This window comes from Nyctibius grandis, chromosome 10 (assembly GCF_013368605.1).
Source record: "Nyctibius grandis isolate bNycGra1 chromosome 10, bNycGra1.pri, whole genome shotgun sequence".
Taxonomy (NCBI): domain Eukaryota; kingdom Metazoa; phylum Chordata; class Aves; order Nyctibiiformes; family Nyctibiidae; genus Nyctibius; species Nyctibius grandis.
Genome location: NC_090667.1, coordinates 858,742 through 870,004, shown reverse-complemented (window position 1 = coordinate 870,004; position 11,263 = coordinate 858,742). Strand labels below are relative to the sequence as shown.

Below are 11,263 nucleotides of genomic sequence, written 5' to 3'. Positions count from 1 at the left end.
AGCAGAACAGCAGAACCTCCCCGTCTCACAGGATGCTCAAGGATAACCACAATAAATAATCTGAGGTCCTCACATCCTGAGCTATCAGGGCTTGCAATTCTTAAACAAAAATATTTTAAAAAGCTCCTCTAATCCCATAGATTGTGTAAATACATTGGTTTAGTTCTGAGAAGGATGCTATTTAACTAAATTTTAAATGTATAGCAAAGGAAGGACGTGCCAACTTACATGGACAAAAGGTACCGAGACAGTGCCACGACACCACGCGATCCACACTAAGGAAGAGCTCGCCTGTATCACCCAACTGCTGGAAAGTCAGTGAACTACCCAGAGAAAAATAATCTTGTGTGCTTTTGGACTGTGTACAGAAAGTGAAGAGACTTCCTGGTAATGTGAAAAAAAAAAGCTGGTCAGAACCATTACAGCTTTATACAAAGAATGAGCTGTAGCAAAGGTTGCCCGTTGCCAGGAGGGCTACCCAGCGCACACAGCACCTCCGCTAATTTGACAGGCCGTGACTGCAATGAATCCCTTCCCCACCACAGGGAACAGAAACGCAGCCTGACAGCACCAGTGGTGTGACCACCTGGGAATGTAATTGCTATCGATGCTGTGGGAGACAGCAAGGCAGGGAGGAGGAGGGGGAAGGCTTCCCGACACAGAGCTGTGCCAGCCCCACGTCCTGCCTCGCGGCAGGCAGCTGTACCCCAGCCCATCAGATCTGCTGCAGCACATCAGACACGCTGCAGCAAGCCCTGGTTACCCCATTCCCCCATTTTTTGTTAGAGATGCGGTGTGTGGCAGTACCAGCAGACACTCCAAAGCATCTCAGTGCAGACAGACTGACAGCTCGTCCAGTTACATCAACAGGCACAGCGAAAAGGTGCTCTTCGCAAACCCCGCTCCGGGGGTATAAGTGACACGACACTCCAAAGTGCTGGCTGCTCTTTTAGCTAACGTGGTTCCTAAAAAACATTAACAAACTTTTAAACCATGGTATTGGTAGGAACTAGCACACTGTTAGTGCATCAGCGAGTGACTCCCTCCCACTGACCGCTCTCGGGCTGTGACCCAGCCCAGCCTTCGCACCACGAAGCGTCTGCCCAGCTGCGACCGTCGGTCCCTACAGCAGCGAGTCCCAGCTCCGTTGTGCACGGATTATCCAGTGAAAACATCCTGGTGCTGACACCTGGAGACAAGCCTAAAGGAATTCCAGCTGCTTATTACAGGCCCAAGCGAATGGCCTCTGCAGTAACCCAGTCTGAACCATTCAGCTCCATGGAAATAGGTAATTGTTCTGTAGAGAAGGCAGCGCAAAGCACGAGCGATGCTGGCGCACTGCGGTGTTGGCACCCCCCAGACAAACCCAGGATGCTCCTCTCCAGCCACGAGGACAGAGCAACATCTGGCTTCACACAAAGTACCAAATCAGTCCCCACAATCTGTGGCTTCCATTGCTCGACAAGTAATAGCCCCTCCAGAGCAGATGCCAACACACACGCACAGATGAGAGGCATAAGAGCACGGACAAACGATGCTTTTTACTGAAGGATGTGCCAGGTAATTTGTTGATACTTACAGAAATGTTGCCTATAGAAACAAACCGAACTGCAGTCAGCAGCTGCCTCGTAGCAAAACAAGGGACCTGAAAAACAAAGTCACTGTCAAAACATCGACAAACTGGGACAAAAAATGGTCAAACTGGGAAAGGAAATTAGTAACTTCTGCAGAACAGGAATTTCAAGATTGGGTGTGACAACAAAAGTGGTTTTAAAAAAGCAACACCAGCATTCATATCTGAATGCTTTAAGCTGAGCAACACGAAAATGTCAAGAGACAATGCAGGATGGAAGCAAGTAATGTTAGCATTTCATCTGAAAAGTACATGAGAATACTGATGTCAACAGACTGGGGGGGAGAGTTCAGATTTAGAAAGTAAAAAGAAAAAAAGTCCCACTAAATATGAAAGGCAAACGTGGGGAGTAAAGAATTACAGCATACAATCTTGCCATTCTATGTGACAGCAAGATTAAATCGTCTGAAATGTAACTAAAATTGAAGCAAGATCTAGGACAAAACATTATTACAGAAAATCAATGGAATTGATTTTAGAAAGGCAGTAAACACAGTCAATGGAATCACATTAATTAATGTACCAGAAATTTGGGATATTTAAGACTCCCAGTCTAGACATAACATTGTGCTTTTATAAAGTCCTCTTCAAATTAAAGCGTTTGACCTTCTACTCCCATCCGCTTCTCTCCTGCCCCCAAGAGACCAGTTAGAAATTCACTGCTTAATTCTCCACAACGTGAGCTGAAGAACACAAAATGCTCCTGAAACTCACTGGTCAAACCTCACTGCTCAAGTACAACGTGTAGTATCCTCTACTGCCCGAGCAAGGACTTTGTGAACATATATATGTAAATAAATACCTTCTCAGATGCTCTTTCCAAACTCAGCAGCTATATTGCCAGTGCTATACTGAGACAAGATAATTTTAATGTTTTTCCTGTGCACTTAGTTTGCTCGTGCTGTGGTGAGAGAAAAGGTTATTTATCCCAGTTCAACACATCTGTAATCACCCTGGAAGCTGTCTAGAGAATCAGTGCAAGCTCTAAGAAATGAACCACACTCATACATGCAAGGTAAGCTTAATTAGCCTGCTTCACAAAAATATATTTGAGTATTAGAACCCAATGTGCTCAAAAAAAGTATGTGAGCTTTTATACTTACTAGAACAACTCTGTATTTAATTAGGCCTCATTAGTAAAGGTAATCACTGTAATTTATTTGCACAAATACAGGACATGATGCTCTGTCACCAGGTAATGTTCTTCATTAAAAAGAGTAAGAACTTTGTGCGCCGTGGCAGATGTGGCCTACTAATCCAAAGAAATCAGAACTACAGAGTAAAGCATTTTGCTAAATAAAATCAACTCACCACTTTTATTTAGGATGATAATTTGTAGTAACATATCAAAGTAGAAAATTATCCGGGCTCTTGAACTCGCTTCTGGAAGGAAACTGAAGTTTTTTATGCGTGTGCAAGTTCTAAAATTCATTGTAACAGCCAGTTACAGTACACAACCCAAGTCAGAACAGTTTTGTGCACCAGGGTTTGGTCCTCAAAGGCTTTACACTCATATGACCCTTCCCACAACTCCCAGTGCCACAAGCAAAAGCTGGCTCTGGCCAACAAAGATGGACCTTGTCAGTAGCTTCTAGTGACACTAGGATGTATTTTTAGGAGAACATGCAGAACTAAGGGAAGAGTGAACAGAAATGTGTGCTGAGCCTTTGCAATTATTCATTCCCGTATCAGCACGACCAAACCTCTCCTTTGAAGACACATTCGCACACTGAGTCTTACCAGAAGGTGTTAACATGTCTGACCAGTGATTCAACTCCCAAAGTCTATGAATGGATGGTTCCATGGACAGGACAGATGAACATCAGACTAACACCTGTGGTAAATTCAACGAAATGAAATCCCTTGGATTAAACTGCTGAAGAAATGGTAGTTACCAACCATCACTTCGCCAGAGCTTTTTCATTTCCAAGGCAGAGGCAGGGAATTACTTATCTACGTAAGTAACTTCTCCCCTGCATGAGTTAAAATATGGCTGTATCCTTTTCTTGTTTATTTTAAGAATTAGCAAGTGCTCATGTGAAGAACCACCACTTTTGCTTTCCCACTTCTTACACTTGTAAGACTTCTTGTAAGTGACTAACATCACAAACTAGATTACACTTCTCATGTAAGATTAAGTATTTGTGACTGAAGCAAGTATCAAATCCACTAACTGAATACAGTTTAAATATGATTTTGCTTCAATATTGAGGTTTCTATTTTAGTAACTGAACTCGATCAAAAAAGAAAGATTAGAAAAATCAAATACCTTTTTCAAAATTTAAGGAAAATTTAATCAATCTGCCTTAAATTATTTTACAGTAACTACAATACTGACAAGCATAACATTTTCAAAACGGTGTTTTTCTTGGAAGTACTGCAAAAGAGATTACTCTCCATCTACTAGTATGTGCACCATTAGGAAAAGAAACTCTAGGTGAAGTCACCTTCAGAAATCCAAGTTAACATATAGCTACTTAGACATCCAAATGTATTCATATTTCAAGTGTGACAGAATTACAGATCCCTTTAACTTTTAAGCATCTGTTTTCTAATTCATAGTTAAAGTATCTTAAATCCTGAAATACTATCACATCAAATGAACAAATAACTGAGACCAAAGGGCTTAAGAGTATATTTGTTAAAATATAGAAAATACTCTAATTGCTTGTGTTCATTTGTGCATTTTGCTTTTGGTAAGAGGGGACAGAATCCTGCAGATTTATTCAGGGTACCCCAAATCTATGGCATCTGCAGTTTTGTTAACTTCTGCTAACAAAAATCTATCCATTTACAACTGAAATCCTTCTCCCTCCCTCCCCTAGAAAAAACGAACAAACAAACCTTCAAATAAACAACCAAAAGTTACTTCTTTAAAGATACAGGAATGGGAAAGAAATTACATTAACATGATAAGCATGAACACTTATTAAAGCTATAGACACCTCAGGTCAATTGAAAACAGTATTCAAAGTCCTAAAAAAGTGAACACGAGACATTTGTTTTCATTGTTGCAGATGATTCAAAACAGGTCTAAGTTTTATGATAGCAACACTATACAGTTGTTTGCAGCTGCTTCTGGTCCAACTACGCATCCCAGGTCGATGTTTTCATTTTGGCCCACTGGAGTCCAACGGTTTGGACAGTCTATTCAAAACACAGAAATGAGAGCGAAGACTCCATACAGCAAAGCGCAGGGGTACGCTACTAGAAGTTGTTGTCCTTCCATTGCTAAGGCAGAAATAAAGATCTTGGAAGCAGAAAAGCTGCACCAGCCAATGATTCCAGCCGTGAGAATAATCCCCATCATCCCCCTGAAAAGACAGAAATAAAAAGAGAATTCATGTAAGACTTGTGTATATATGCTAATAGGAGTCGTTACTGGACTCCTTCTAACACCTTCTACAGATTCTAAGATGAGTTTTAGCTTTTATCTTTGACTTTTTAAATGAAATAGTTCCAGTAAAGACTTCAGAACTATATTATTCAATTATGACAGCATAAAAAAAAACAAAATTAACTTTGTGCATATGAAACGTAAAGCTGTGAGTAACGTAACTGTAGCAAGTTCTTTCTTTTCAGTTCCTAATTTCACATAGCTATGAGGAATCACACTGATTTTCTTCTGTTTGTCAAATTCAAATTCATATCTTAAATTGTAATTACTTTTAGACTTTACAGGTACTGAGATTTGTCAGATTCAAAGCTGACTAAACACAAACTTGATATTTGAGTCTATGTATTTAATTGACTTATAGATAAAACCAGTATTCACTTATCTTTCGTCCAGTAAATACCTGAAGACTGTTGATATTTGTGTTTTTACACTTACTACAAATTCCTGTCATATTCAAATTATAATCAGTTTCATCACTGAATATGAAAATTCCTTGTAATAACTTCTTTCACCATCTCATAGGAGAGGAACCGATTACCAAATTATAAAGTTTATGTACTTACTGCAGTGAAAATACAATGGCAAAAGTGGAAAGCAGGATCATAGGAAGAAGACAGTATCCAAGGACACTGGCCACGCAGCCGAACGAGACACCCGTCATGCTCATTAAGTTCAGGAGACAAAACATCCCTAAACAGCCGATTGCACTTATTCCATACACATAACCAAACTGAATTTTACCAGCCTGAAAGTCAAGCAGAGTAATGCATGTTAGTTACCAGAACAAGTGATGCCTCCCACAAATACAGGGATAAGGAAAGAATGTGTAGAGAATCTCTCAGTTTTCTCTGCTGTCCTCCCACCCTCAATTCCTATATTCAAATTCAACAGAGTATTTTCCCACAACCTGAATTCCAGGACAGCTGTATATTCTGGGCACCCAAGAGGCAGATTTATCCTAACTTCATGTATCTTGATGAACAGATTTTGATCAAATTGTTATTCTTTTATCTGGGCTGCAAAAGCCTATGAATTCTTTAGGGTTTAATCAACTAACTTCTCATGCTCATTGTCTCTGAAAATTACTTGCAATAATAATCTTTACAGAAGTAGCATTTAAAGACAAAAAAATTGTAAGTCAGGAACTCCTTGACAAATCCAGAGCTAAAGTCCTTTAGTTTGTGAGGGACTCCAAAGTTACAGCACAAAGTAAATTATAAAAAATTCCCAGAGACAGCTGAAGCTGAGCTGTAAAGCACTGCATATGGACGGCAGAATTGACTCATGTAGATTTTAAGAATTCAAAATCAGAGCTTTGCTAACAAGTAGGTGAAAAGCATATGTGCATTATTTCAAAACATATGTATCCTATGTCATAATTCATTTTTCCAACAAGATTGATGCTTCCCTTACAACATCTCTCAACATGCACACAAAGCACGGTGCAGGAACACAGGACCACGCAGTAGTGAAGCTACAATGGTGTGTAGCTTTGAGGCCTGTCTCCCACTACTAACTTCCAAACTAAGTTTACTTACAATCCAGCTCTCCTTCCTCAAGCACCACAGAACACAATGATATCTGCTTTTATCTTTTTGCTAGGCTAAGCTTGTTTCCTCTCACTACATTCAATGTATCAAAAAAAAAAAAAAAGCACACAGGAGAAAGTGATAATTTCTTAGAAAAAGAACATTCAAATGTATCTACCATAAACACGTTCATTAATTCTACTGGCCTAGTTTCCATAAATAAAGGTTACTTATTAAAGTAGGCTTTAATTGCCCTGGGTACCAAAACACTGTGTTCTAAGTGTCGTAGCAATGTGGAATTTTAGGCAAAAATTTTTTAGAGAAAAAAAATCTGATTAATACTGAAACTTTCAACGACAAGGAAGACTGACTGCTACTACTCTGCTATTTCATAATTGATACTTTTAAATCATTAAAGCACAATCTTATTTCAATTAAGCTCAACTAAAAAAAAACACCAGGCTTCAACAGCTGCTGACCTACTAAGAAGTATAAACAATTTGCAGGCAGGTTTCCTTTTAAAAGACTGACCAGACTGACTCTTCATACTGAACATCATGCCTTATGTATCAGTACTTATGAAACCACTTCTTACACAAGTTTCCTCACCTCTTGAATATCAGTAAAGAACAATGAATAGAGTATGGAGCAAAGAAATTAATGCGAATATGACAATCAATATTTCACAATCGATATCTTACCAGTAATAACGTGGCTCCAAAAGCTAGACAGAAGACCATTGGTCCAGCCAAATCAGTCTCATTCATGATGCTGCCATCTGCTACTTTTAGAGGGTGTAGCACTGTTAGTGTCTTCTGCCAGATGTGGTCAAAATTGATCCCCAATTCTATAAATTACATGAAAAGAATTATGCATATTTATTTATTTTTTTCCCTTCCCGTCACTCCCATTTGCTTCACTCTTAGTTCTCCCTGCCTCTCCACTTTTAAATCTCTTCCAGATACCACCCTATGGGGACCAAAGAATTCTATCTTTATTCAAGCTGCTGAGTGTGCTGCCTCCACAGATTCCATGCCTCAAACGCTTGGAAGCCACAAGGTGGTTTCTAGAGGATCAGATAAGAGCATAAGCAGAGTGTTGTGGGTCAGCCCAAACGTTCCTTTAGCCCAGCACCCTGTCCCTGGAAGTGGCCAGAAGCAGATATGTACAAGAGAGTATAAGCACAGTACACGCAGAATCCAAGTCTCCAACGACTGGCAGCTCAAGGATTTCTAATTGAAGTACTTTCCCTACACTTAACTACCCTCAGTAGATTTCTCTTTCATAAACCAGCCACTGAACCCACTAAAAAAAAAAAACACCCATCCCTTTTAACACTCCGTGTCTCATGACAAGGAGTTTCACAGCTCCCTCCAGCTAGACATGATTTCAAGTCTCCATCCATAGTTTGATCACATCAACACCTAGTTATGAATGCAGTTACTACTTGCCCACTTCAGGCCCTGGGAAGCATCTATGAAAACAAAATAATTTTTTGAAGAATACAAGGAAAGCACGGCAGGGTGGAAGGTATCACAGATAGGTTCGGGTGACAGGTGTCATGAATACCTAGCTCTCTAACCAGGAACAGTAAGGGTTGCTTCAGTTGTTTGGTACTGAACAATGATGGATATAAGCTGGAAACTGAAACCATCAATCCAGACACTAACTACACATCTGTTCCAGCATTCTGCACAGGCTGTGCCCCACACAGGAATTTCTGCAGTGTTTAGCATTCCTCTTTAGAAATGAAAGATTTCAGTTCTAACCAAAGAATCCACTGAAACTAATAGCATCAATTTATTTTACAAGAAGTGGGCAATTTTAAGTATTATTTACAACAACAGAAATAGTGTTTTGTCATAAGAGCTGTATGAAGTCAGGTTATCCATTTAATTGATAATGTCTTCCACAGAACAGCTGGTATAACGTAACGAAGCACAACTGGAAAACTGCAGAAGTTCACACAAGAGCATGTATTTCATATAGCAAAATAGTTAAATAAAAAAAATTAATGAGAATTTCAAATCAACTGTGCACTTTCAAAAGGAGGGAATACACACTCCAAATTGGGAAGAGTTTTGGATTTTGGCCATAAAGCATAAGTTATACCTTCTAATAGAGGAGGCTCATCCTCAAAATTACTTCCATAAAAAGACTGTGCTGAAGTCGGAGTGTACGTCTGTGTTGGCTGGTAAATCTGCCCCGTGTAAGGCTGCTGCTGCTGCATCATGTCTGGAGGGACAAATCCACTTTGCTGAGAGTAGTCATAGCCTCCATACTGCCTACAAAGAACGACATCACATTATGGACAGATACAGACTTTTCTTTTAAACACCTCCTGGCAAAAGCAAAGCTTATTCTCAGAAGTAAGTTGCAGCAAACAATCCCATCTTTCTACTATAGGCTGCAGATTTTTCAGTTTCTGTTTCACGTATTCTCAATTATTTACTAACAAATCAATTTATACTGTCTGTGGAATACCTTCTACCACAGAAGGTATACACTGCTACTTTTAAAAAAAAGCCTAATCAAAGCTATCTTCTGTTCCTACACAAACTTGTTAAGTTATTCGTGCCACTAATGATTTCCAAGTCTGACTACAGAGATTTCAGTAAACATCTCCAAAATATTGAACTATGGAAATATGAATATAAAGAAGGAAAACCCAGAACTCATCCTTCTTCCCTTATGTTAGTAGAGTTCAGCCTTATCACAGCACTGTAATCCTTTCCAGGACACAAACAGGCATCGACCTGCTCCATCAGGGATCACACAGGTCACGTAACCCAGCAAACCCCTCAGCCTGAGGCTGGATGTTCACACAGGACTCCTAAGAGCTCCCCTGGCCACGCTTTCCTACCAAAGCCTAGAAACCACCGTTGCCATTGCAGGCTCATTTATGGGACGCTGTAACTGATTTTTACTCCCTGACTGGAGATGGAGTTACAGAATAACGATAATTCTTTTCCCAAAGATGAGAATGTTCACATAATTAGGATATAATAATCTTTCAATTTTCTAATCTTTGCCTTAAAAGGTAGAAGAGTATTCGACATACAATTGCTTTAAATCTCTGTTTACAGAACGTAAGGTACGCTCTTCATAAAACAGAGCGACAGGAATTGAATTACAGGCAACAAGAGCTGGCTGAAGTGCCAATCCTTTTCTGAACAAACAGACCACCCCAGGAGCACCTCAACCCAGGCCTGGCCGCTAAAGCAGCGCGACAGAAAGGCTCTACCCCAGGCACACAGCACACCAGCCCACAGGCGTGCACAAGTTACTTGCTGTACGGCGTCCCGCTGTAGTCATAGGGCTGCGCCTGGTCGTCGATGCTGTAACTCGTCTGGAAGAACTCTGTGTTGAAGCTGTCGAACCCGGACATGGCAGGCGATCTGCAAGGGAACGGCGGGGTCACCCGGGTCCCCAGCCCCCTCCTGCACGGGGGCGCTTCGGGGGGACCGGCGGCTCCGGCCACCCGCTCCCGCGCAGGACCCGCCCGGGCACCCTCCCTCGGGGGAGCGCAGAGGCCGTTTCGGGAGCGCAGAGGCCGTTTCGGGAGCGCCCCTCCCCACCGTTCGGCCCCGCCGCCCTCCCTCAGGCCGCCCGCAGCCGCGCCGGGCGCTGCCCCAGCGCCTCGGCTGCCGCTCCAGCCCCCGGGTCGCCCAGCCCCTGTTCTCCCCGCAGGGCGGCCGCGGGAGCGCGGGCCCGGGGGGGCGGCGAAGCCAAGCCCGGCCCGGCCCGGCCCGGCCCGGCCCGGCCCGGCCCGACTCACCCGCACCGCTCCGGGCCCGGCCCCGCACCCGCCGCCGCGGCCCCTGCGACGTGTCACCCAGCGCCGCGAAGCACTTCCGGGGCCAGCGGGGCCGCGCGTGCGCCCGGCGCCCTCGGCGCAGCGCCTCCACCGGGCATGCGCCGCCCCCGCCCCGCCCCCTGCCCGCGTGGCGCCGCCGCGTTGCCAAGGGGACGGAGCGCGGGATGGCGGCAAGATGGCGGCGGCGGCGCGCGGGATGGCGGCGCCCCCGCACCGGGCGTGGTGGCTTCGGGCTCGTCCTGCGGGAGGGCCCGGTCGCCCCGTCAGGGCTGCGGGCGGCCCGGCGGTGGCGCAGCCCCCGCAAGCGGGAGCTGGCGTTTCCCCGGCATCGGTAAGGCTCCCTGTTACCGCTGGGGCTTCAAAGCGTCATGTCTTCAGCCTCCCGTTTTTTCGCCTAAAATCTGAAGAAAAGCAAAACGTTGGCTTTTATATACATGCAAAGAGTGACGTTCTGACATTAAAGCGTTAGTAGTTGGTACCTCCTTTTGCTGCTTTGCCTCATGTGCTGAGAGTCAGGTACCCGAGCTGTGAAACGGGAGGAGTAACACCGATTTCTCGTGAGGTGGAGCTGCGATGCACAGCCTAACTGCTAATTGTTACTTATTTTTACTGTTCTCTCCTGGTGCAGCCACTGATGGCATGAGAAAAAATTTAATTATGGTTGTAAATCCTTCCATCGGTATTACCCTGTCTAGAGAAACCCAGTCAGCCAATCCTGCTGTGGTCACGCAGAGCAGACGTGGTGGTGTAAAAAACATGACCCAAAAGCTGACAGTCTCTTTAGGAGGCACAGAAGGACAAAGACGGGGCTCTGGTGATGGCAATTAAGAGTCACGTGGCAGTTAAACACCGTTCACGTGATTCAGGCAGAATTCTTGTTGACATCA

General features: G+C 43.3%; 1 protein-coding gene across 1 annotated transcript; it reads right to left on the bottom strand.

Moving 5' to 3' along the window:
• Window positions 1–3,903: 3,903 nt before the first annotated feature.
• On the bottom strand, window positions 3,904–10,417 carry YIPF5 (Yip1 domain family member 5). The gene is made up of 6 exons (XM_068409187.1): window positions 10,338–10,417; window positions 9,847–9,957; window positions 8,672–8,844; window positions 7,261–7,406; window positions 5,594–5,775; window positions 3,904–4,947 (listed from the first exon to the last, which is right to left on the bottom strand). Exons 2-6 carry the CDS (start codon window positions 9,945–9,947, stop codon window positions 4,785–4,787), a joined length of 765 nt encoding a protein of 254 aa, XP_068265288.1. The 5' UTR covers window positions 9,948–9,957; window positions 10,338–10,417; the 3' UTR covers window positions 3,904–4,784.
• Between the last annotated feature and the right edge of the window lie 846 nt (window positions 10,418–11,263).

Excerpts from the sequence above, each read along its gene's own strand:
- YIPF5 (XM_068409187.1), bottom strand. The coding sequence starts at position 9,947 with ATGTCCGGGTTCGACAGCTTCAACACAGAGTTCTTCCAGACGAGTTAC. Across the intron at positions 8,845-9,846 it reads AGCGGGACGCCGTACAGCAA|GCAGTATGGAGGCTATGACT; the intron begins GTAACTTGTGCA and ends CGTTCTTTGTAG. Across the intron at positions 5,776-7,260 it reads TTGGAGCCACGTTATTACTG|GCTGGTAAAATTCAGTTTGG; the intron begins GTAAGATATCGA and ends CTTGACTTTCAG.